A 26,042-nucleotide genomic window follows, 5' to 3' on the forward strand; every position below is an offset into this window, starting at 1 on the left:
ATATGAAGATCTTTTGTATCTCTTTATACAAGAGATATGGCTACTTTATCTGGAAGCTGACAGAGCTCTCAAGGGCTGGATTTTCAAGTGAGGAACTATTACTTTTGACGCAGAAATGAGCTAACACAGCAGCTGAAGGCACTATCTGATTTGAAACCACAGAAATCACTTGACTGAAGATAGCCATGACGAAGGGGCTACTCTGGCAAATAAAAAGTACAGTCATGTATGCAGCCTGGGTTTGATTTAGGCAGAGCTATGAAATGCAGAATGAGGTTCCAAGTTCATGCTTTGTGACCTTGCATGCTGGAATAAGGTTGATTAATAGGAAATTTCCTTTCTTCCAACATGCTGAAATCATTATACCACAGGGATACGACCTTTTGCTCATATACTCTTACACATTCATATACAGGCCCTCCTGGAAGGAACTCAAGGGTAGATTTTATTCATCTAACATAGTAGTTAAACCATGAACTTTGCTCCAAGCACCAGAGTAAGCTCCACCTTTGGCTTCTCTTTCATATTGACCATTTCAACTAAATATTCATTTAAAACCTCTCTGTTCCCAGAGAGAAGACTGATCTCAAAACTTACGACTTCAGTGCTGAGAAAGAGACATTCACCAATCCAAAACTTGGTCTGTCAACCCTAACAAACACAGCCTCTTCAGCCAGAAGGACATTAAAATTACCAGAGGAGCTTTGCCATCCCAGTTGGGCACTGTTGGCGGAGGCAGGTAAGAGCAGCACTGCCCAGCTATGCATGAAGTCATTCAGGGCGTTCTGTCCTCTGTCCTGACATACCACGGACTTCAGGGCACTCCTTCTACTCACTACAGACACAAAGGAATCAATCAGTAGGCTACCAAACAGACTTTCAATGGGCAGATGCAGGGTGGCACCTGACAGGGTATGGGAAGCAGCAGTTCAGAAGGACATTAAAAGGACTCCAAGTCACTTACTGGGTGTTGTAATGAGGAGTGCACACGGTCTGTCTTGCCCAAATAAGAACTGAGAAAACTCCGTTTCACTGCAAGCGTCCTTGGAGATACACCATGCTCTTTGCTTAAAGGAGACTCTGCTCTGCTTATTTTTTTTTTTCCTTTTGGCATTTTATAACTTTATGTTGTAGTATCAGATTTTCTAAGAGATTGGGACCACTGCCATTCATCCTGTGAGAGACAGTGAGTGAACACAACTCCAAAGGGATCAGCCCACGTTTATGGGCCTGTTTTTTCTACATTTATCTGATATACTTCACTTCCGTTGCCTTAAATCAGATTCTGAGGATGATCTAGCTTGCTGCAATCCATAAGGATGATGTGGGGAAACAGGGATGATTTTATTCATATAAGGCGTTTGGTAGCAAAGCAGAAATCAGATTGCTCATAGGTCAGACTGAGAATTTGCGCCAAAAATAGCCAAATGGTTAATAATTCCCCTGTCCTGAAAGGCTGGTCTTGCTTTACCTCCCTTCTCGTATAGATCTTTTCTGTCTCTCTCTTAAAGTGAGTTTCAAACTAGGGGTACTAGGGCAGCTTCCATGAAAGCTTTACCCTATCTGGACCTGTGCTGAATGCTGGCCTGAGATGGAAGGAGGGGTCCCCCTGGGAGCAGAGATGAAGTAGGGGAGGAGAAAGGTCCTTTTTTGTTCTTGAGGTCCGTGGTGCCTATCTCCAGGCTGTGTGTGAGCTGGAAGTGGCAGGAACATGTTAGGAGTTAGAAGAGGAGAAGATGGCAGAGACCCACCATCACAAGGCATAGCTCCTGACTGAGACATCAGGGATTCATCTGAGATGCAAAGCACTACTCCTCTGACCTCATTCCTCACACAGAGAAGAAACAGGCAAAAGTGCTGCTTGTCATGAAGAAAATATTCTCATCCCTTCCAGAAAGAAGAGCTAAGCTAAAGAGATTCAGTCCAGGCTACATTTTGCCCAATGCAGCTTCTCTAATCTCCTCCTGAGTCACTGTTGCCCAGGAAAGAAGCAGAGCTCACCTAACTGGCAGTCTGAGGAGCAAACCAGGGCTCACAGCCTATGCCGCACCCCACTGCTCAACAGGGAGCAGTGGGTGGAACAGGAGACATGGTCCTTTCCTCACTCTCCTGGGCTTTGCGCAGATTTTATTCTCTGCTGCCTACAAGAATATTGGCTATGGCAAACACTTCAAAAGTAGAAACAAATGCAAGAAAGCAAGCTTTCTTCAAAATGCTTACTGTATACATTAATTGCAAAATTTCTTAAATCAAACTGCCTGTTCTTGCCCCCTCCCTCCTTTTTTTTTTTAAACAAAGCTGCATTTCTTAACACTCTGGAGGCAGAAAAACAAACAAGTGGGTGATGGAAAAAGTACAGCATTCTCATGCTGCCCATGAAATGTCATTTAGTTAAATTGTCCTACTGTTGAACCTGTGGCTTGGAAAGAGAAGAAGCAAAAGTCAACTCACCTGTATGCAGAGCTCTTCATATTAACCACCACGGGATGAACCTTCCAACACAGTGTGGATGTGAGGACTCCTGTTAGCACTGACCAGGGAGTCCTGCTTCTCCTCCTTTCACTTGTGCTGAATGACCAGAGGGTGAAGTCCAAAAAAGACGATCCAGTGCTCCAGTACGTCCAGACCCATAACTAGTGCTCTCCAGAAGAGGCCAGTTGCCTGCCCGTGTGAATCTGTACAGCCGTCTCAGAGACAGATACTACATTTGTCCAGAGTTTCTTGAATGTGTATTACCACAGAGGGACAGTTAAGGTATCAGTGATGACAAAGAAGTTAAGTGTCCCACTGGATGAGGAATTTGCTCTAACAAGGTGATCATCTTATTTGAACAGCCGGTCAAGACAGTTACGCTTCCAACATGTGTTGAGCTTCACATTGCCTTCCCATGATTTCAGTAAACAGAGAAAACCTTGAAAAACCATGGAAGATATTTTTGGGCTCAGTAGAGAAGGAACTAATCTTGTCAGTGAGAGGGACGTGTGCTTCCTGGATACATAGCTCAACACAGCTGGAGAGCATCTGATTTCTAACAGGCCAGTATTTTCTCCTATCTCTTGAGAAACAAAATAATGAAGGAATGAAGGGATCATCTAAACACTTTATTTCAGTTAAAATTACAGCATATAATTTCGTCTGATCACACAATTACAAAGGCCAAGGGAAAATCCAATAAAATTGATTCATTACTACGGAAATTAGAAATCACTTTATGCAAGAGTTGCAGATAAAAGCATCTTATTAATTTATCTTTATGAGACACCATCAACAGCGTTTCAGACAGCAGCACTGTAGTTCATCCACCTAGAGATGAAATCACTGTTATTCAGAAGGGCAGTTTGGCTGATCCATAGAAAAGGAACTTGCTCACACTGGCTCAAAATGATGTTCATTTTCATTAGTAAAATAAGCTATAAAAGGTTCACAAAATGATATGATACTTACTCACTGGGCAATAGGCATTATTAAGCTCTGTCACTTCTTTACTGTTATGTGAGTGAATTCATAATCTTTGAAGACATGATATGCCAATACAGCCAAACAATTAAATGTTTCTGATGCTGTTGGAAATCAGAGGATAGGAGACAGAACAAGTGCGAGGGGGAGCTTATACCGTTTCATCACAAGAAACACTTTTCTTCCTTTGACCAACATAAGACAGCATTTCAGTAAATTCTTTATGCTTTGAAAGAACAAGACTTCAAAGCCTTTAAAATCAAGACTGTATGAAATGAAGCTGCAAGTCATAACTCAAAATTGATGCGTCAATAAACCCAGGAATTAAAGGGGAATTTGAAAGACTCCTCCGGCGAGCCAAAGCAGGATTGGCAATTAGTCAAAATCTGAGATAGTGAAGTTACATTTGTCTATCTACCTGCATATTTTATTTCAACAAAAATAGAATGCAAAAAACTTACAGACATTTGAGATTTTGTTGAGAAACAAGAAGTATATGCCTAAGGCTGAACTGGGCAAAGATAATCTAATGCATTTGTACTCAACAAGCATAAATGTGCTATTAGTGTTGTTTTTGCTATGTGATGTACAAATGGTTTCTCTTCACCAGTAAGTTGGTCTCTTTGAGGTAGTTCTCACACTGGTCCAGAGCCCAGAGCTCCAAATTTGGAGCCCAAAGCCCATTTTGGGCCCAGAGCTCCAAATCTTCATGTCAAAACAATACAGATGCTTGTTTATACCCAAACTGAAAAATTTCCTTCTTTTGGAAGACTCTCAAATGGACTCTCAAATAGTCCATTTGAGACAGATTTTGATGTAGCTTTGAGAGAAGTACAGTCACAGAAAATACTGTAATGTCTGAGCAAAGATGAATCAAATGTTTTTAAAATGCACTGAAAGATCTGAAAGTAGATTTAGTAATTCTTACTCATTCAAATTTCCAGTTTTACAGCTCAATAAATCTCTGCAAATATCTTCCTTCAACAATATCAAAAGCCCTGGTAATTTCAACTCTGGATCATGTCCAAGAGATATTACAGACCAATGCTTTGCTAGGACCCTGAACTGAAGAGGGCCTGGGACATATCCCTTTCCTTTCCTGCATTAAAACCTCAAAATTCCCACAAGACTTACTCCTCTAAACTGTGTTTTACCAGCATGCGAAATAAAAGCTTGAAGACCTTCAGCATGCACATCGCTGCCTGTGCTCCCACACCAACCTGCTGTATTCCATTCCAAATAGGCTGCATGCCTTCTTCCTCCCAGGCAGTGTTTTTCCTTTCCGCCACCTCTGACGTATGTTGGGTCTAGTCCCTGCTGCCGGCAGATCTCCCATTCTCCCCAGGCACCCCCCAGTTCTGCGCTGGTGCTTGTTTTTCTCTCATTTCCTGACACTGATGGGACACCAGGACTTTATCCCAACTTAGCAGGGGCAGTTGCTCTCACAGAAAAACTGATCTTCACCTCTCCAGGTCCACTCAGGCCCAGAGAGCAGCAACCAGAATAAAAGTCTTCTTTTCTGCATGACTTAACAAAAACCCCCTAAATAGTTCTGCTATTTCATAGTTAGTCAATTTTTCTCCTTATTCAGGAGCACTTAAATAAGTGACAATGTTCTTCTCTAAGATGGTACTGGTTATGCCATTGCTACCTAATAGTGTACAACCCCAAAGCTTCCTGTTACATACAGAAAAGTCTTTCTAAACTAAGTGTTTATTTCTGAGCACTCCTTGTAACAACTGTAGTTCTTACCATGAAGTCTTACTATGACTTTTATTATGGCTTCTGACAGTAAGACTTTCAGTACACTCAGTAAAAAAGAAAAGGCAACCACTGCTAAAGAAATAGTAAATGTCTTCATCCAACTGCAAACAAGGATAAACACTAAATAAATTTTACAGAATCATTGCAATCTTAGGCTCTGCTTTTCCTATTTTTCCTTTTAACATAATTTTATCACTTTAAAAATATTTCCTATTAAAGCTAATTTAAAATGCTCTTTTTTGGTACCCCACACTTTTCTTTGTTTTTGGCCAAACTTGCACCAAGCTTAACACTTATGAGCTAGTTCAAAATACTAGATACAGCTACACAGCTGGCTATAGTTTTTACAGTTAACTCTGATTTACTTCGTTTCCACGATTTTCTTCCCATTCCCCTAATAGATAAGGTTTTTCTCCCCCTTTGCCTAGTATTTTTTCTGTATATATACTTTTGCCATCTTTTCCATTGTCCCTGCTCTCTTCTTTATAGTTTTCCAATTCCCAAATTCCACCCTTAAGAATATATATTATTCTCTTCTCTCCTTCCTTTTTCCCATGCCAGTTTCTTCCTACTCTGTCTTTGACTTCTTTTTCAGATGTGCCTGCTAATTTGTCCAATGCTTCTTGTGCTCCAAACTGGTCCTGCCCTCACTCCCTCCTCCAGGATTCATCAATCACTGCCCTATATTCACAAAGATAACTTAACCCCTCTCTCACACTCGGACAACTGCCTTGGTACGTCCTGCATCCACACAGGGGAGTCTTTCAACTCTCTTCAGACCTGACTTCCAGAACTTAAGATCTGGAAACTCAGGGAAAAGAGAAGAGCAGTGTCATAGCACACAACGTACTGTCCTACAGGACCAACAGAGAAGCCAAAACCTAAGTATCAAGAAGAAGGGGATTTTCAAAGCTGCAATAACTACAAAGCACTGCTAATGCTGGCAGGCAGAGGGAATGGTGGGTATGTGCTCGCCTGCCGACACACACCAACCTAAGCATCCTGCGATGAGCGAGCCAGCAAGCTGTTGCTGAATGGCCAGAGGATGTGATGTCTGTGGGTGAGAGTGTTATATCCCCAAAAGACAAGGCATGTTTGCCAGTGCCTTGAGACAGGACTTGATCTTGGCAGCCAGCCTCATAAGGTATAGAGGGTAAGATTCTGCCATACAAGTGACTGACTTCTTCTTTCCAACAGGGTAGTAGCGTTACCTTACCAGAGTGGTACCGTATCGCCTGGCATTTCAGTGAAGAACTATGATAAATGTGTTTTTTACTCTTGAGTGCCCTTTACTCACGTGTAGGCTGTTAATGACTTTATCTTCTAAATCTATTCTCTCACAGCTTAGAGAACTGGTGCAAACCCCTCCAAGTATTCTAGAGGCGGCAGCACAATCCCTAATAAAGCAACACAAAAAGCCCCAAACAACACTCCAAAAGCAGCAAAGCAAGAAATCTGGCACAAGAGGACCTAAACATCAGCTATTCAAAACGTACCTTTTGGCTATACTTATATCTAGTGTCACAAACAAAGAAAGCTCAAAAGAAAACTGGCTGGCTGGGTATTAACCACCCCTGTTTTAGGCATCTGGAAGAAAAAATCCTTGTTCAGGGAACCCCTTAAGGAGGAGGAAAGACAAGCGAATGCCAAAGATTTTTATTTCCCCTCACCTTCTATTGACCTGGAGTAGAGGGTTGTATACTGTGCCCATTATCAAGGTGCAGCAATGAAGTTGCCTGTCAATGAATGGCAACAAACAAGGACTAAGATGACTTTTACCTTCTCATACTGCTCAGGAACCTCCATTCGTCTGGAACTAACGTGTGAAAATATGACTAACTTGGCCTTTAAGTCACTGTACTTTATTTCTTCCCATTCGATGTAAAAGCGGTGGTGGACAGCATTAGGAAGGATCAACAAATAGCTCTCAGAAATCTGATTGTCAGGCTATTTCAGTGTTCTTTGTTATATACTCTGAGATTTTTCCCTCCAGTTATACACCATGCTACTTAGATTCATTGGTATGCATGCAGTGCTAAGAAGCTGTATTTATTCTCAGTGCCAAAAGTAAACACTGAAATCAGTGACACTGTTGATTATTTAGAGGAAAAAAAAAAACCTAACAAACTAAAAAAGAACTGAGATAATGAAATGAAGTCCAAATGAAACCAATCTATTTTTAAATTCTGAATTTATTTTGACAGATTTGCAATAAGCATTATCAATTATATGAATAATGATTCAAAAGGACAGAGACTTTTTTTTAGCTGTGTGTTTTCTTACTACTTTTATATTCTTTTCATGTCTAAAAAATAGCTTTTATTCCTGGTCCCTCACTGGTATGCAAATTTCTACCAGAATCAAGTAACACATAACAGGACAGAAAAAATTATATATTTCTAAAGCAGCGTAGCATTCTTTTATCTTTTTGGTTTGTTGGTTTTTTTTTTCTGCAGGGAAAGCCATTCTTCAAAATTGCTCAGAAAATAAGAGAAAGTCCATTAGAATCTTTAGACTCTTAAGAAAGACTCTTGGCTAATGTTACTGGTCTAAAAAGGAGATAAGCCATATAATTTTACAGGAAGCAACCCACTGAATCCTTCAGCAAATACAGCTTTGCAATCTACCTTCAATTTAAAATAATGAGGTGGCAGGAGTGTGATGGAGAAATAAGTCTTCAAAAACATCATGTAAGGGAATCCAGCTGTGCTTGTATAGTTTCCAGCTATTTAAAGGAACAAAAAAAGAGAGAAAAAACTCTACTCATATAAAATGTTGTTTAGAAACATGCAAACAGAAAAACCCCCACATTCCAATATCTTCAACTATGCATACTAAATCTATTCACATAGCAATAAAAAAATCCTGTACTCATGAATATTTGTTTTTACATGAAGCTATTAGAATTCATTGCCACAGTTTAAATATTCAAATTTTAAAGAAACAGTTGTCTAAATATTGCCTTTTTTACATGCACAGATGTTTTGCTGTGAATTTCCAATGCATAACAACAAGGTAAAAAAATAATAGAGTTCATTTTGACTGGATTACGAGCCTGGCATTTCAACTGAAGACGTAGCACAAAGATGCTCTTTCCAGAGAGCTCCTCATTGTTAATCATCAGCTACTGCTCTTGATCTAACCACCAGGTATGCTTACCATGACCCAAGCCCTACCTATTCCAAATGTGAATGCACAGACTCTTTTTGAAATTGCTTTATGTGATCAAACAAATCCAGCAGCCTTAATTAAAGTTGGATCCATTTTCCTTCCAGCTTCACTAGATTTAATTCATATAGGCAACACTTCCTGCTGAGCAGCATAAGGTGTTTACAAAGAAACTATAGTATTGTAAATTCTACAGACCTTGTTATAGAACTCAAACAGCTCCTGATGACTAAATTCTACGAACACTTTCTTCATGTTCTGTGAAGGAAAAAGAAAAAAAAAGAAGCAATAAGAGTACTTTTTTCGTTTCTTTTTGGTATTAATTCCAGCAATTCAGAATATGAGATTAAGCTATGTGAAAGACAATGGTTGCAACCATTAGGTTTCCTTCCATTCACTATGATGTCCCTCATATATGCATATTCCTTCTCAGTGAAGATTTCAAGTCTACAGGTACATCTATTCTCCTGCTGCAAAGAATAATAATAAAACATTATATGAAAATGATTTTGTTACCTTATTTTTAAGTCAGATAAAAATGAAAGATTACATTCATCTTTCTCAGCAGTCTGTCTAAGATCTGGTAAATACCATTACACAATGACAAAGTCAGTAGTGTATTTGATTGAACTTGCACAGCTATTAATGCACTGCACCAGCACAAAGCTAATACTTCCATTCATTAATCTAGCAGTTACGATCTTGGCATGCTGACACTGCTATAGGCATCTATGCACAGATTCAGCCTAAGTTAACAATTAACACAACAGCTTCAAAGCAGTGCTTAAACATGAAAAAAGCAAAATAAAACAGCTGATGGAAACTACTGTACGTAAAACAGACGGTGGTAATAATCCTCTGCACACATGTACTGATGTCTGCGGATATGGGGGCTAAATTAAAATTTCTGTCCTGCTTAACTCACTTGTGAGAAACAGGTAGTTTAATACCTGCTACTTTCAATCACAGTGCAGATCTATCCAGATTGGTTCTAGCCTTATTCTTTCTACTTCGCTTTGTCACTTTACATCTTTTAAAATAAATGCCAAACTATCACTGTACATTCTCTGTGTTGTTGCTAGACTTTCCAAGGCTTGGAGGCATTCCTGAGGATAACAGCTGCACTTCCATAAACACTAATGAGGCTCTGTGAAAACGGAATCTGTGGACACCTCTACTCACAAAATATTATCAGCTGAAATAAATTACACACTCTTAGTTTGTTTAACTGGTACCAACTTCACGTACCACTTAAATCAGTAGAAAAGCGCTTATTTATCAATTCAGCTTAAATTCAGCAAGCATACTTTTGCATAGAGACAAGGCTGTGGGCCAGATTCTGTGTACTCTCATACCGATGCAAGTCTCAATTTGGGTCAAATAATGCTGCGGAATTTGGCGCACCAAATGCACAAGAGCAGCAGAAGCCCTGGGAACTCAGGATAGCTACTGCCTGGTGCCTGCTCCTCAAAAGGAGCTGTAAGACACAGGAAAGGGATAAAATGACTGGGGCCAGCCTGTCTGGTGCAATTCCTCCTCCCCGCTCTGCAGAAAGAAGGATCCTTTCCAACAATTTCAGGAAGGCTACAAAAGCCTAGAAAAGGACCAGTGATTTGCATGAGAGACCAATCTTCCCCCTCTGGGAAGGAACAATGCAATTCTGGGAATCGTATGGTGAATACAAAATAAAACTACCAGGACAGCAGTTCTCTTTGCCATGACTCCAGCTGATCCTCCTTCCAAAGAACATAATGGTGTGACAGGGAAGTAAAAGCATTTTTAAAGGCTTTCTAACAGCTAAGAAACAAAGAGAAAGCAAACAAGTGGTTTCTTCAGAAAAGAAAGGGGGTAGAGGAAAGAAGGAAGATACACTAATAGCAAATGGATCTACCATTTCAGCCTGGATGTTTGTTTGGCATTTGCCGTTCCAGAAGGATTTTGGTGTTTGAATGGAAGAAGAGAAACTGAAAAGAGGACCTTCAGAATAAAAGGAAGATATCATATATCTTAAAGTTTATCAGTCACAACAAATAGTCGGGGTCATCTCTTGCATGGTTTCTGGCAGAAGAGTCTGCTGGATTTCAATAGGATGGTTTTGCAATGTCTCCAGAGAGGGGCAGCGGGTGTGTGACACCTCCGAACACCAGATCTCATTTCTCCAAGCTCTGTGTCTCATTCAAGACAGGTATCTTCTGGTACTGCTTCAGATAAGCAAGCAAGGTCAACTTCTCACACACATACACAGAAGAAAGCTTGTCTTTCATGTTTTCCTCTAACTACATTAATCACTGCAAGTGTACAACTACATTACACTGCAAGTTATAAGATAGGGTATGCAAATGAAAAAAAAGTGTGGTCCTTTCAATTTGGGTTCTTTTTATACTAAAAAAAACCCACTACGCTTTATGAACAGGCTGAGATCTCTCTTCCCATTATTATTTAATAATCACAGTCTGATAACTTAGAAAAAAATTATGTTGCTTTGTAGCAGGCAAATGTCTGTGGAGATCTACAAAAAAGCATGCCATGCCAGGCTATGTTTCTGATCTAGGGGTGGGGGTGGGATTGTCAATGGGAGAGAGGATATAACAATCTTTTACGAAATATGTTGTTTATCTTCACTTAATCCTCTGCTAAAACAGGATTGTTTCTGTGTGTAAAAACCTGGCACGTCTACTACATGACTTCAACAGAGAACAGTGTCACAAAAACGTGTGCAGAAGTGTGGCACCAGTTAAAAATGTTATTTTTACAATATTAAATTTCTCACTGTATGAGTCCCTTGAGGAAGATGCCAAACAATCACTCTTATGTGATCAGGAGTTCCTATGTAGACCACAAAACCACCATATCATTACTAGGTCCCAAGAAGAAAAAGCTAGATCTGACCAGGCTGGTGGCTTCCCATTTTTAGCCAAGATATCCACTGTTCATTATTTGCTTTATGCTGTGTGAACATAAACAACTATAATTAAAACAATGTGTCACAGGACTAGGTTACCATCCAGTTCTTTAATTCCTCAGTAAAATAGCATTAAAAATTACTGTGTAGATAGAATATTGCTAAATCCCCCAGAGCAGGCAAATTCCTAATCTGTTTTATGGAATTTTGCTCAGATAAGGATACAAAATTACAAACTGCAATAATTTTTCAACCATAACTAAAACATAGGATAAAAAAAAAAATCACTTTCAGCTTACTGACTTAATTAAATGTCACTGTGTGCAGATAGAGTCTCAGCCTATTTACGAAAAGTGCAGCTAAGCTGCCTTCTTTTATCTACACATACAGGTTTTCAGATGTTGTCTGCGACCTAGTATGTGTTTCCCAGAACGTAAATAAAAAACAGTAATTTGCTGGATGTCCAACTCGTTTCTTCCTTCTATCAAGTACATCATTCTCTTTTCCTCTTTCCTGATAAATTTCCTCCCATTCCCTACCTTCACTCTACTCTTTCCCTCATTTCTGGCATCTCATTTTCTCTTTGCTGTTATCATCTTCACATAAAAGAAAACTAAACAGAGTACCCAGAAAACTAAACTGAATTTATTCCCACTGTCATACTCGGTCACTCTTATACTTTTTCTAATTACACCCCAAACTTTGTCGCTGTGGCAGTAAAAGTCCTAGCTCCTACTTTTAAGAGTTTTAGCCTTGAGGGTCACAGCTTCATAGCATCAGAAAAACATAGTTGAAGATGTTATTCTTATAAAGACCAAACACTCATCCTTTGGGTAGCTTTGAAAATGCGGAGACAGGCTTTTCGTCTGATTCAATACCTATTAAGAGTGGCAGGGACAGCACTGGAGTGATGCGCTCAATGAGCTGAAGAGGTGATGTGCAGCATCTTCAGCTACATAAAGTTGCTCTTAAATTCAATGTGCTCACCTGCTGTTAAACACGACAGAGCATTGCATTTACTACTGGGAAAGTCGGCATGAATTGCAGGTGTCGCCCAAGACAAATCTTTACATCACTCAGAATCCACTGTAAGGAATATGGTAATAAGTTTTCTGAAACCTATGGTTTAACATATTTGGTCACATATCACTACTGAATGTATTTTTAAGTGTTAAAATTAAATTTTAGTGCCATTTTGCCTTTCTAGATCTACACACAATCTGATTTCATTCCACCTCTTCTCTCACCCAGCACTGTATCAATTTACAATTTACAGCCTCTTGAGAACTGTGAAATTCTAATAAGTTTAACTGATTAGGGTTGTTTTCTCCCCTTACCTATCTTCTCATTTATTGTCTGGTATCATTTTAGAAAATGTAACATCTTCACTATTCTCTAAAACAGCTGTTCAAAACCAGATTTCCTTTGGGAGGTGGGAGAGGGTGGAGAAGAGGGGAGAGAAGGGAAAGGAAAATGAAGATAAAAACTTCCTGCTATCCTATCCAAAACAGCCATTCTGAATGTATGGCTAATTCTACAAAATAGCTACAATCATTCAATATACACTTAGCTTACAACCACCAGCAATCAGGCCAATATTTAGCTGAACATGATCATCAGCATAAAATGATGAAGATTCAACTACATAAGATGTAAAAGAGCCTCCAATTTCCCATTGCCTTGGCTAACAATTTCTTTTAAACATTAATACCTTCTTGCTGCAAAGTGTTTCTGTAGAAACCATGCAAAAAGTGTCTCCTTAAAATACTTCATAAAGCAGAGGCAAATTCCTGGTTATAATCAAAGAATTTGGTTGTTGTTATTATTATTATTATTTCTAATCCAGTGCTCTAGATACTTCTGTTTTAATGTAATACTGCAAAAGGCTTTATTACTAGCGACTGAATTTTGCAATCTTATTTATCACCCGGTTGTATTCCACATATTTAACTCCCCCACCCAAGGCATAAGCATAGAGAAAGGCACTAGGAGTTATAAATAAAAAGCAAACTTCTCGTTTTAAAGCTAACTTGAATATGAAAAATTGATATTGCTATAATAGTTCTCAACTGCAAAGCTGTAACTACTTTTACGACGTTGCAAAATAAACGCCAAGTATTCTGAAGCAAACAGATGGAGGGACAGGCTGGTTTGTATATCTAAATGTCTACTGATAATGATAATGTTCTATGACTGAGCACATGTAAAAAATTACAGTGTATCCAGCAAAGTTTGTTAATAATAACTAGCTGAAGCAACACATATCCCAGTCTCTATATTCTAATATAACCTTTAATACTATCTTGAGCTACATCTCAATTAGGTTTAAGAGAAGAGTATTCTCACATTTGCTTTCCATTCTCCAATTTATTCCTATTAGATATCCTTAAAAACTCAGATATAATGGGAGGATATGGACACAATTAAACTAATCAGTTTATGGCCAAATTCAGATGCATTCCTAAACAGACCCCAGATGATTCTTAGTAGCCAACATTTCCCTCTGGACCTACCAGTTTCTTTGCTACATCAATTCAGAATTCCTTTAAATTTCCGTGGACCCTGGAGAACAATGCATTCGCTTAGGCACTTACAGATGGGAAGTTGCATCTCACAGAATTTATCAGCAAGTTTAAGCTGCTTGGTCAGAAAGATGAATTGTAGCCTGGTAAGAAATGCAGATGTGTGAAAACAGACCAGCATCACTTAAAAGCACACCTGTTCCTTAACTCTCTGCAAATAAGAGACAGAAATTATGACTTCTTTATATTCTTACAGCTGTAGATGGATGTAATTGAGCTCACGGATTCAGCAGAACACAGGGAGTTAAATACCAACTTATATATTCCTAATTATACTTCCTTCACATCACCAGAAAATGCAACCTTCAAATTTCATTCTTCTTCCAAGCTCATTTCCATTTGCAATACCAAATAATTATTTTTGTAGAGAAAAAAAATCATGCCTTATGACTGAATTATATGCATTTTCAAGTCTCAATGTGAAACTGTCATAAAACGGAACATCTTTCATACTAACCCCGTCTTTTCCTGATCAATATGTTAACATTTAGTTTGTACATATACTGCATTCTACCTTTTAAAGGTGCATTTCTCTTTCATATAAGCTTAAGAATTTCAAATTCCCTGTGGTATTTAGGGAGATCAAAATCAGCAGCATATTAAGGATGTCTTTGCCTCCCTTTGCAACATATTCATAAGCTCCCTACCTAAAGCTGTGTTGATTCCTGAGATCCAATCAACGTGTCACTGGAAACTGATGGTTTGGAAATACATACTGATAATCTTACTCTAGCAGATACAGGATCATCTAAGCATGTTTTCATGGCAAGTGCCTAGAATAAATTAATTGCCCAGTCCAGTAGTGAGCCAGCAGACTCCACAGGTATTTGGAGACCTGCAGAAGACCTGACATACTTCCAAACAGCAATAAGAACTGTCAGTCATTCCCATTTTCACTCCTGTTCCCTTCCACCCTCATGAAAATATCCATTACTGGCTGGACCACATAGGCTGGGAAGATCACAGAGCACTAGAGGCAGACAGGCCCCTTTCTTCACCGCAGGGGAGAAAAATGCTTTTAAAACTGAGACAATTATCTGGAAAAAAAGAATAAATACCATCTTTCTAAAGACAAGGGAGACAGCAAAGTATTTTTTTCCAACAGCTGTATTCAGACAGAGGGTTCCTTTGCCTTGAATGTACGATGAATTTACATTCCTATAAATAACATCATTAGGTTGGTTGGCCTTTTAATGATACCTTTGCATGGAAAACCTCTCAAAAACAGAAATCTAGAGTTGTAGGGTTGTCACTTCCGTGCAAAGATTGTGTTAAATACACTTTTACAAAAATATCACAGTGTAACAAACACGCTTTTTGGGGAAATAGGTGTGTATCAGTGCATGTCTCACAGCAGAAATATTTAAAAGCAGGTCTTCTATATGGATACATCCCTGTATGTTCTACACAAAATGGCTCATAGAAGATCTATTGAAAGGCTGGCTTCCTTCTATCTCTGTTCTGTATTTTGTATATACCTTCACGTGCCCTTCTGTTCTTTGGAGACAACTATACACAGTACGAGTTCATTATTGATTCCTCACTAGTCTCCACACGGGATCAGTAGCTAACAGCATAAAGCATCCATCTGCACAAATGTGTCATTGTAATTTCAGGTTTCAATAGGAAAATGTGTCGATATAATTCCCAAATACAGTATCCAGGAAAAGACATGTTTGAAAATTGTTAGTTTCATTCATTAATAGGCTGCCACACAATTACTAAGAATACCACTGATTAATCTAAAGAACACAGGGTCCTAATAATGACAACTTTTCTATTTCATCTCTCATATAATTTTGCAAATTATACTGTACTCCTAACACTGTAGAAAGCTCTCTGAATAAGCAATCTCACTAAAAGTTTAAAATAAATACATCCTTTCTTCCTATTCAATTTCAATGTATCAAGTATGGAGAAAAAAGTCTCTGGGAAAGCACATACACCCTAATTGTTGCATATCGCTTATACAGTGTACAGTCTGTAACTACCAGAATACAACTTTCTTCTTTAGTCAGAACTCTACTTCGATGAGTAAATAATTTTATTCCTGAGAATAAATTAAATTCTTTGATCTTTCACATTTTGGTACAGCTTATTTGGCACAGAAATTATGATATTAAAAAAAAATTATTAAGTTCATGAACAATGCAAGGAAAAACAAGGAATTACAGCTCCTCAAGGGCTACCATGCAACTGTTCAAACACCATGAACACCAATGAGTTCACACTTCTATGTTAAAGATATCTCACATCAAGACTGACACAATAGTCTTACATTCACCTTGAATGATAAGGAATTCTCTTTTCTTCCTATGCTTGCATTCACAGAGAATTACTGCTGAAGAAACAGAGAACCCAGCAGTAAGCACGCTGGCTGCAGAAATGCTCTCAAGATTTTCTGATCCCATACGTTCGCTGAATTTGATCACAGCCAAATTCATTTATTACAAACTACATGTGAAAAAGATGTCATGTAGGCATGGTTATAAAATATTTCCATTATTGTACTCAGAAAATAATGCAATTCTAGGAAGCTAACAGAACTGAGTGTAAAAATTAAGTGCAACATAAGCCTAGCATCGGCATATGAAAATTTAAGATTATGGACTCAAATGGCAAATTCTGCAACTTGGATAAGTATCTTAGGATAGTGAAGCTCAGCCCTGCAGCGTCAAAGGCAGACTGAGACAGATTGCTATGTAGGTATTCAGTGGCCAAAACCTCCCATAGCAAGGAGAGCAGCTCAACAACATGCACAGAGTGTTTTAGAGAGCTTCTCACACAGCTTGCTTGTAGCTGACATGATTAACATGGAGTTGAAAATCCTTTATGTTTAAATTGGATACACATCTAATGTTGGGTCTGAAAAAAGCTGAACTTAGAGAAAGCTCAAATCGTGGTCCAAACTGCTCAGGAAGCCACCCTTGTGGTCTCAACTAAAAGCCAGACAAAACCTCCTGTGTCCAGGGGAAGAAACCTGGGTTATTGTCCTCTGCATCCACATATAGAGCAGCTGCTCCAACAGGAATTCTATATGGTGTAGTCACACAGATGAGTAACACTTTAAGAAGGCTTTAGATAAATGGAGGAAGCGGGCATCTTCTTGCAGCATCAGCTTCTGAGCCTCCCTGATTCAATAAGATACTGCAACACTATATTGTTTTACCATGAAAGGCCTTTCTTCACCACCAGAAAAACTGAAAGTATCTATTTTTTCTACTGAAGCACAAGAAAAGGGGCTGGATAAAAGATGCCAGCAGCGTCAGGAAAGATCTAAGAAAGCTCAGATCCATGTAAAATCAATGCAACTGATGTGAAAATACCCTTTCTAAAAATCTGCTTAAATATTTACAAAATGTCAAGATTAGATAATTTGTAAATTAGTTCTTTTGTTTGGGATGGGCCACTCAGAGTATCACCAATTTGTGTTTTGTTAGGAGACAAGCAAAGATAAAATGTTTGGGGTTTTTTGTGTGCTAAATGGGTGTTAGTAGCTGTCAGCAAGCATACCTCTGATCTCAAACTGGGTGCTTGCACACAAGCCTCAGCTGCTGAAAGAGACTGGGAGCCAGGCAGGAGTGAGGGATGTTAACTAGCAGGCTAGTCCCCAGCAGGATCAAAGACAGAGCTCTTAAGGTATAGGACTGTTTGTAAAGCAATGTATATTTTCTTTTTTTTTTAAATTTTATTAGGAAGTCACCTACTATTTTTACTGTATTCTAAAAAACAGAACAGAGGTACAGCTTTTGCTACAGAAATCACAGTTTACAAATAAATGCCAGACTCCTAGCCAGTATCTCTTCCTTGCCAGAAGCAACTCAGCAAGGCCCTGAGCCTGGGCTACTCATTCAGATCAAGGATACACCAATGTTGGAGTGTGATGAAAAAGACATTGCTACCCTGACACAAGCAAATATCAACATTTCTCAGGCAACATGGCAGAGTGAAAAACTGGGAGAGGTCTTTAAAAAGCAAAGTGTCCCAAATTAGACAAAAAAGCTTTCCATTTTTACAAGGAATTATAAAAAAAAAAAAACAAAAAAACACAAAAAACGACTGGGTGGTCTTTTCTGATTATGACTGCAAAGTAAAGAGGAATGTGGAAACTTCTCACCCACAGATTCCTTCAAACCCAGAATATGAATATAACTATATAGGTAATACCTTCTTAGGGAAGAAAAGAACCAACTTTTGGTTAACATAAGCAATTGGAAAGAGGGTATCAAATCTCTTTTCCTTCTCTTCAAGTCTGTGTACTATTGAATTACAGTTCATATAGGTTGCTTTAAAAGAGTGAGCAATGTGAAGGAATACAGTATGAGATTTGGATTATTCTACAGATGGCTGAAGTACAATGTAGTGCTCAGGCCAGCTGCAATAGTTGCAGTGAGTATCAAAAATGAAGATATTTTTCATATCTTTCAATACAAATCTGTTTAGCTCTAAATTAATTATATCTTTCTCTGTCAAGCCAGCACTGCATAATGCAAAAATAAAATGGTAAAGCAAGGAATAAAAAGTTATATTATATCGTGTAATCTTTTCATAAAAATAGACATGAAATTTATATTTAAGCTATGCTTAACGTCTTTCAGATTTTTACCTTTTTAACATATATGTTCTTCAAAGGGAAAAATGGAAAAATTAGGTGTTACAGGTCAGCTTGCAAATGCTATTTTGTCTGTATGAACAATTTTATAAACTGTTGTTTAAACCTATGTTTAAGATACTAAGTCACTTCTTCCAAAAAAATATTAAAAGCTTATCATTTGTTTAATGTATTGTCTACACTGATTATAACACAAATGAAAAGTGTAATATACTGGTTAGTCATTGATATTTAGATTTGCAACCTAAGAAGTTATGAAACTTTTAAAATAACCTAATGTTTCCAGATTTTTTCTTACATGTCCTCTTATATACGGAGAGAATGCTAAGAATATATTTGCTAACTATCAAAGGTTTTAAATTTAAAAGAATAATAAAGAAAGGAAATGGTTTAAAATACTTTCTCTTGAAATAATATTTATAAGCTACTATGGAAAGGAACACAACTTTTCTCCTCCTTTTAGTCACGAGAAGGTTTTCAACATGCATACTGTTCCTCACAACATTCCTACCTCTAAATTGGAGACATAAGGATTTGATGGAGGAGTAGATGGGTAAAGGAATTGGCAGAGTGGCAGCATCCAAAGAGTTAGAATCAATTTCTCAATATCAAAGTGGAACCCAGTAACGAGTAGTGTCCCTCAAGGATCCACAATAGGACCAGTACTATTTAATATCTTCATTATTGTCTTCATTAATGACACAAATAACGGGACTGAGTGCACCCTCAGCAAGTCTGTGGATGACACCAAGCTGAGTGGTGTAGCTGGTACGGTTGAGGGACAGGATGCCAACCAGAGGGACCTTGACAGGCTTGAGGAGTGGGCCCATGCGAACCTCATGAGGTTCAATGAGGCAAAGGGCAAGATCCTGCTCGGGGCAATCCCCAGCATCAACACAGACTGGGGGTTGAATGGATTGAGAGCAGCCCTGCAAAGAAGGACCTGGGGGTGTTGGTGGGTGAAAAATTGGACATGAGCCAGCAATGCACACTCACAGCCCACAAAGCCAATTGCATCCTGGGCTGTATAAAAAGAAGCATGGCCAGCAGGTCGAGGGGGGTGATTCTCTCTACTCTGCTCTGATGAGACCCCATCTGGAGTACTGCATCCAGGTCTGGGGACAGCTGGTTTTGTTAGAGCAGCTCCAGAAGAGGGCCATGAAAATGACAGAAGAGGCCTCAGGGTGACAGCAGTCCTATGAGAAAGCATATTAAGAGTATCTGCGCTCTCTTACTCTTGAGTGACAGAATTAGCAGTTGAACACGCACTAAAGTGAGATGCCACTAGATTCCAGACGTGAGAAAAGCTTCATGACTGCTGAAGGGAGACTAATTCCACAGCCCTATGCACAGGAATGAATTACCAAAATTGCAAACCAGTTGCCTTAATGAGAACAAATAGTCCAATATGCTTGGGATCATTATTTTAAAAAGACTAAAGCACTATTGTGTAGGAGAATCAATTCTATTTGGATTGTTTTGTTTATCTTGGAGATAAACAGATTAGCTTGTCTGTAACCACAAACTAGCCAGAATTCTGGTACTCAGGCAAAGGCAGTGTGGGATCAGAGGGTGTCTGAGGAATATGCAGATCTAACAGTTCATTTGACTTGGCTTTTTGTGGCAACGGTTTTGCTAATGCTGAAGCCTACAGAGGTATTAATATCTAAAATGTTAGAACACAGCCTAAGATTGCAAGAGGAAGGACCAACAGATATCTCCATATCAGCAAGAACTTTGATAAATATACAAACTGAGTTTCTGTATTTGAACTGAAATGTTTCTCTAGGAACTGTTCATGTTTTCTGTGTGTTGAAAGTATTGAAATGTGAAAGTAAGCACATGGGAGGTCAAAAGCTGCAAGCCATTCAACAATAACTATGCTTGGTACAGCAATGAGTGAAAGCTTTAGGATAGAGATCTAGAAAGACTTTCCATTCCTTTTTTCTTTGGGAACTAAAACTTTACCTTCTGAACTTCTAAATACATCCTTCATTAGTTCTAAATGTAAGACAAGAGGCTTCTTATCTTAAAACATATCCCATCGTAAGAGGAAGAGAAGAGAGCATTTACCTCCGTTAGCAAGAACACAGCCATCAGGCAGTGAGGTGACTCTCCTGTGCTCAGCACTCGTGAGGCTTCATGAGACACTGCATCCAGCCCTGCACACCCCCAGCATAGGAGAGATGTTAAGAAACTGAGAGGAGTTCAGCAGCATCTGGATGGTTATCATCTGCATGCACCACATATGAAGAGATACCAGAAGAGTTGGTTTGCTTACTTTGAAACAGGGTTAAGAATGGGGAATCTAACTGCAGTCCTATCCGTAATCATTTTAGCATTAAATTGTACCACTATGACAGGTGATTTTAGTTTATCTTGTTAAAGATTACAGACCTTTCCTGTTTAGACAGCCCACCTCATAATAAAGAATATTTGGTAATAAATAATAACCAACCCTTAGATGAAGAGTTGATAAGGAATACTATTTCAATCCATCCATGAAGATTCAATTTCTCTGGATATTTTTCACAGGGGCTCGACCTCAATGAATCCTTAGAAGCTGGCAATCACACCTTTTAGACGGCCACTGTTCTTCAGTCTTAGAAGATGTGGAACTGGATGCACGTATTTTCAATAGATATTGGCTGATCAGCAGTGACAGTAGCCACAAAGATGATCTAGATAACTTAGTAGTAGGCCAGTAAAATTCACAAGTGACAAGGCTGTTGAATGGTCTTGGGATCCAAAGACTTTGCTGACCTGTTGATTGTCTATCACCACCAGTTTAAAAGTGCTGCAACTGGAGTCTGATTAATGTTTTTTAAACAATGCAAAAGTAAAGAGCAAGACAGGACTGAATATCCAAAGGGTCTGGAACTCTTGGATAAAAAATTGCTGCTATTAGTCAGTCACGCCTCTAGACACTACCATTCAGAGCATCACCTAGCCATCATGCTCTTGGTGTAGAATCAAAATGCTACAGTCAGATAATACAAGGTGGTAGATTCACTTCAACTGTTAAAATGTGTTTAATAGAAAGTCAATAGGTTAATTTTGCATCAGTGGTTGTGTAGCCCATTCTCTCAGAATAAAGACAGCATAAAAATGCAAGGCTGGCATAAACTCTGCATTAGTTGCATATATTCTAGATAATGTGACAGAATGGCAATCATGTACGCAACATTACAATTCTTCTGTGAGCAATCCGGTAGTGCAGAGATACAGTATTAATGATTGTGAAATCATGCCTAGACTCCACAGTGTAAATTTAATTGTGAAACCATGGCATTAGACTTAATTTCTTGTCAAGATACTAACTGGCTGTGAATTGAACTGAAAATGCTATTTACAGGTCAGTATGTGGCAATATTTCCAAGCAAACATGAAACCAAGGAAGTGAAGATAAGTATCAAAATGGGGCTGTAATTTGCCTTGCTGAAAGCCCTTACCCAAAAACTCCCTGGAATACTTCACTACTGTGAAGCCACACCACAAGTAATCTCACAGGGCATTATTCAGATGATAGTAATAATGGTTACTAGAAAATGCTTCATTTTCAACACTTCTGTTTAATGCAACATGCATTTTTCTGTATAATACATTTTGCTAACTCTGTGTTTACAGAAACAAAGACACATTAAACATTGACAGAGATCCACATTCAAAACCTACACAAATTCATGAAATTTTAAGACAATTTACATTGGTTACTTCGCAAAATCCCAGCATCCCACTGCTTCTAGTTGCTGAATACAAAAAGCTCCTAAATTTTCTCCAGCTGAATGCCTACAGTTGAAAGTGTAAAATAATGCAAGAATTTTAAAAGAAGGTATAGCTTTGTCCCAATCCTGACCACAGTGGTTTAAATATGCAATGGTTTCATAGCCGAGAAAATGTGCGAGAATAACTGTGACTGAGGATTACAAAGAAAGTAATTAGTTCACGCAGATCAATTCAGAAATCAACATAGACCTTGGAAAAGATCAATCCCAGAATCAAGAATCTGCAATAGTGACTGCTCTCCAGCCCTGCCATCACTCTGTGTTCTAGGAGCCACAAATTAAATACAACCCTTCTTTCACCATTCCTCTAATTCCCAATTAGGTGATACCTGGGCTTCGATAACAGTCTGTCCCTGTATTTCACAACTACTACATTAGCAGCTGTGTGAAATGAGGTAGGGAGTCTCAGTCTTAACCCACAGCATGCAGAAAAAAAAACGAACTGAAGTTTGCATGTTTTAGTGGTCTGAACACTTCATCAGCGAGAAATAAACTCATCCAAAGAGGTAGCCAAGAGAGAGTGTCAGTACAGAAAACAGAGTTCTTCCACATGCGCGTTTGAAAAGAAGGGTATGAAGAGAAGGATAGTCTTGTTATATATTAGGAAAAACAGAACTGCAAAACAACAACGTATAATACAGGAAAGGCGGAACAGAGACCTTTCTTATAGCAAGAAAAGCTTATTGCTTTCCTTATTGCAAGGGACTGACAATGGCAGATGCCACCAGCAGATTTTTTCTGCTAAAAAGGAATTTTGATGGACTATGGTCATAGATGAACATGAAGTCCATATATTAAAAAAAAATATAGCCACATTCAGGTTATTCCTACTGAATAAGGTTTTGACCAGGGTTCACCAGTACCACAGAGAAATTAACAAAAAGAAAAAGAGATTTTCAAAAAAGTTCTGGTTTGCAGTGAGAAAAACTTGCTGCTCCAACAGAGCAATAAATTTAATACCTTCACTTAAGTAAACAAATTTTAAGAATCTGTAGATCTCTCATTCACTTGATGATAAAGTCTCAAAGTATGACAAATATTTTTGCCAGTACAGCCACTTCTCAGTTAACTGCAGTGAACACTTTATTCTTTGGGCTTTTTTGCAGCTGCTTTTCATTGAATTGCAGTGACCATATTATTATTTGCACTTTTTAATTTATATCTTTTTTGGTCCCCTATTAGGGACCCTATTCATGCTATATTAAAAATGGTTCCTTCCACACTACCGTAAAGTAGAAAATCTAGTATCAAAGGAAAAAACGTCTTCTAAAACCTGTGGGTAAATCCTGGGTTCATATATGCAACATTCATTATTTAAAATCCTGTATTCTGTCCTTTAAAACATTTATTTTTTTCAATTCAAGCTCTTTTGAATAACAAGGAGGAAAAAGGCACCTGAAATAAGTGAACTGATTTTAAAGATTTTTCTTTTTAATAAAAATAACATGTGCTCGTGGGCATACACACTTTATGTAAATGCTCAGCACAAAATAATTTTATTATGGTTAAGATATATTTCAGTGGACAAAAGGGAGGAATGGAACAGGGGGAAAATAAGAGTTTTTAACGTATGCATTGAATTAACCCTACATCAGCGTAGATTAATAGAGCTACAGTGGTAAATTAAAGTCTATAAAAATATATATAGTTGAGCTTTTCAGCATCCCTGAGAATTTACCAAATATATGCTACCTCTATTCACAGGTTTGTGCATCATCTACAGCACAGCATGAGATTAGATTGGATACACAGCTTAATGCTTTCTTGATACATTTACCTAGCCACAGCTCTGATGCTCAGTTATCCCTTCGCTGAAAGATGAAATGGCTTGTAAACGCTGCTGCTGACTTCATTTTCCTCTTGATCCTCAACACTAAAAGCTGAAGTTTTAACAGTGGCACTTACGAAAAAGCTTAGGAGGCTGTAAGAGTGGTAACTTGCCTCATAATTTTGTTGCCACATAATTTTGTGGCAACAATTTAAATTTTTTTATTAGGAGTAAAATGCTGATTTGTATAAATGAGTGGTAAATTCAGTTCCCTCATGTTGCAGTGAAGAGCATTAACAGCTTGACTCTTGAGATATTTTTGTTTATTTTCAATCCAAGCTTGGACATGTTCTGCATGAGAGATGATCTGAGCTTCTACACTACCTAGGCTCTATTTTCACACTCCAATAGAAAATGTATAAATCACAGAAAATAATGGCCCTCTACATATACTTCTGGCCCTCTATATATACTTCTTTAAAAAAGAAAAAGACATGCCTACAATTTAAAAATGTTTCTATCAAAGAATTAAAAGTCTGAAATGTCATTTGAATATTACTCATGTTTCAAAAAATCCAATTAATTAACAAGTAGGTTTTAGGCAAATCCATCTGTCCATTCCAAAAGACAATTAATACCTTTGCCCAGAATATTAAATCTTACATGGCCATAGAAGTACTGACACTTAATTCAATACTGTACCATCTTGCTAGAGGGAAAATGTAGAGTAGCTCTTTTGTAAACCCTATTAAAAATGTATGAGATATTTTTTATTTTGGAAAATTTAATTTTTTAATCCATAACCCATAAATGTCATGCACATTAAAAACCAACATGCATTCTAAACAAAGCAGGTCAGAACCAGGCAGCATATATTAATAACAATGGGGCTATTAGCATGGAATCAGAATGCCAGTCTTAACACAACTAAGTCATGTGTCTGTACAGCAAGCTGACTGACAATATGAATTTCCTCAATATGCAAACCTTTTGTTCCAAACTATTTTTGTGGCAATTGTGACGTGGGTATTTTATGCAGCCATGAGAAAACAAGTAAGTGGCATTATTTTTAAAACACACACCAGTATTTGGTTTTGCCCAAGAAGAAGAAGAACTGGCAGAGGACAGAATAATAAGTTAAATGGAGAAAAAAATATGATTAAAGAAATCTAAGATACAAAATGCAATTTTTTTTCCTCTGTTACAAATGACTTCACGAGACTTTACAGCATGCCAGAGGAATATCTAGTATTGCCATGGAATTCAGAGATACAGCCTTGGAGAAAGAAGCTATGTTCTATTGCCATACCACAAAATCAAAGGATGTGGAAAACACAAGCATATTTAATACTAGACTCTCCTCCTAATCCAAGGAGAACCCAAAGCCACAGTCACACTCCCTTTAAAAACTTACTTCTCAAACTTGAAAGCACCTCAGCAGTCCAGAAGAAGAGCCTTTTGTCATGCTCTGCTATCCATAACTTCAAATCCATTTATATTCCATCAATTTCGATCAGTAACCTCTCGTACTTTCTCTTCTCCCTTCATCTGTCTGCAGGTAAGTATTTCAAACACTTGGGATTGCTGTCAAAGGTACCTGAAACTGGCTCTTGCAGCAGGGTGTCTGGCCTTCAGAAGTCATAAACCATTAAGTCATTTTTAACAAACCTAACTATGGAAAGAACCCTTGCATGCGTGTCTGTTTAACTCACAAAATGAACTTGGAAATACCCTCTTTGTCATTACAATCTTTGCTTGGCATTAAAGCAATAGACCCAATGGCCCTTTAGCTTAAACCTCCCAGAAAACACAAGACCTGACAAATTCTCAAGCAAGTCAAACAATGGATGAAACACCAGTAATCATGGAACAAAGATCTGGCTGAGAAACGTAGCAGATACGAGTAGGCAAAGCTTCTCTTAAAAGATAATTAGCTTTCCAGCTAAAAAAAAATACCTAACTTTCAGATTTTTTCTGTTTCACTGCTAACTGTCTGAAACTGATG

General features: G+C 38.2%; 1 protein-coding gene across 2 annotated transcripts in view; it reads right to left on the reverse strand.

Annotated features, from left to right (window-relative positions):
• Positions 1-7,401: 7,401 nt before the first annotated feature.
• The window catches only part of COMMD10 (COMM domain containing 10), a 114,385-nt gene continuing 95,744 nt past the window's right edge, over positions 7,402-26,042 (reverse strand). The window contains exons 8-10 of one of the 2 annotated variants that reach the window (XM_074166228.1): positions 17,617-17,624; positions 8,587-8,646; positions 7,402-7,945 (exon numbers count right to left, since the gene is read on the reverse strand). In XM_074166228.1, the coding sequence (XP_074022329.1) occupies positions 7,907-7,945; positions 8,587-8,646; positions 17,617-17,624 (107 nt within the window). In that variant the 3' untranslated portion in view covers positions 7,402-7,906. The remainder of the gene's footprint in view (positions 7,946-8,586; positions 8,647-17,616; positions 17,625-26,042) is intronic. The other variant, XM_074166230.1, reaches the window with a different exon arrangement.

This window comes from Numenius arquata, chromosome Z (assembly GCF_964106895.1).
Source record: "Numenius arquata chromosome Z, bNumArq3.hap1.1, whole genome shotgun sequence".
Taxonomy (NCBI): domain Eukaryota; kingdom Metazoa; phylum Chordata; class Aves; order Charadriiformes; family Scolopacidae; genus Numenius; species Numenius arquata.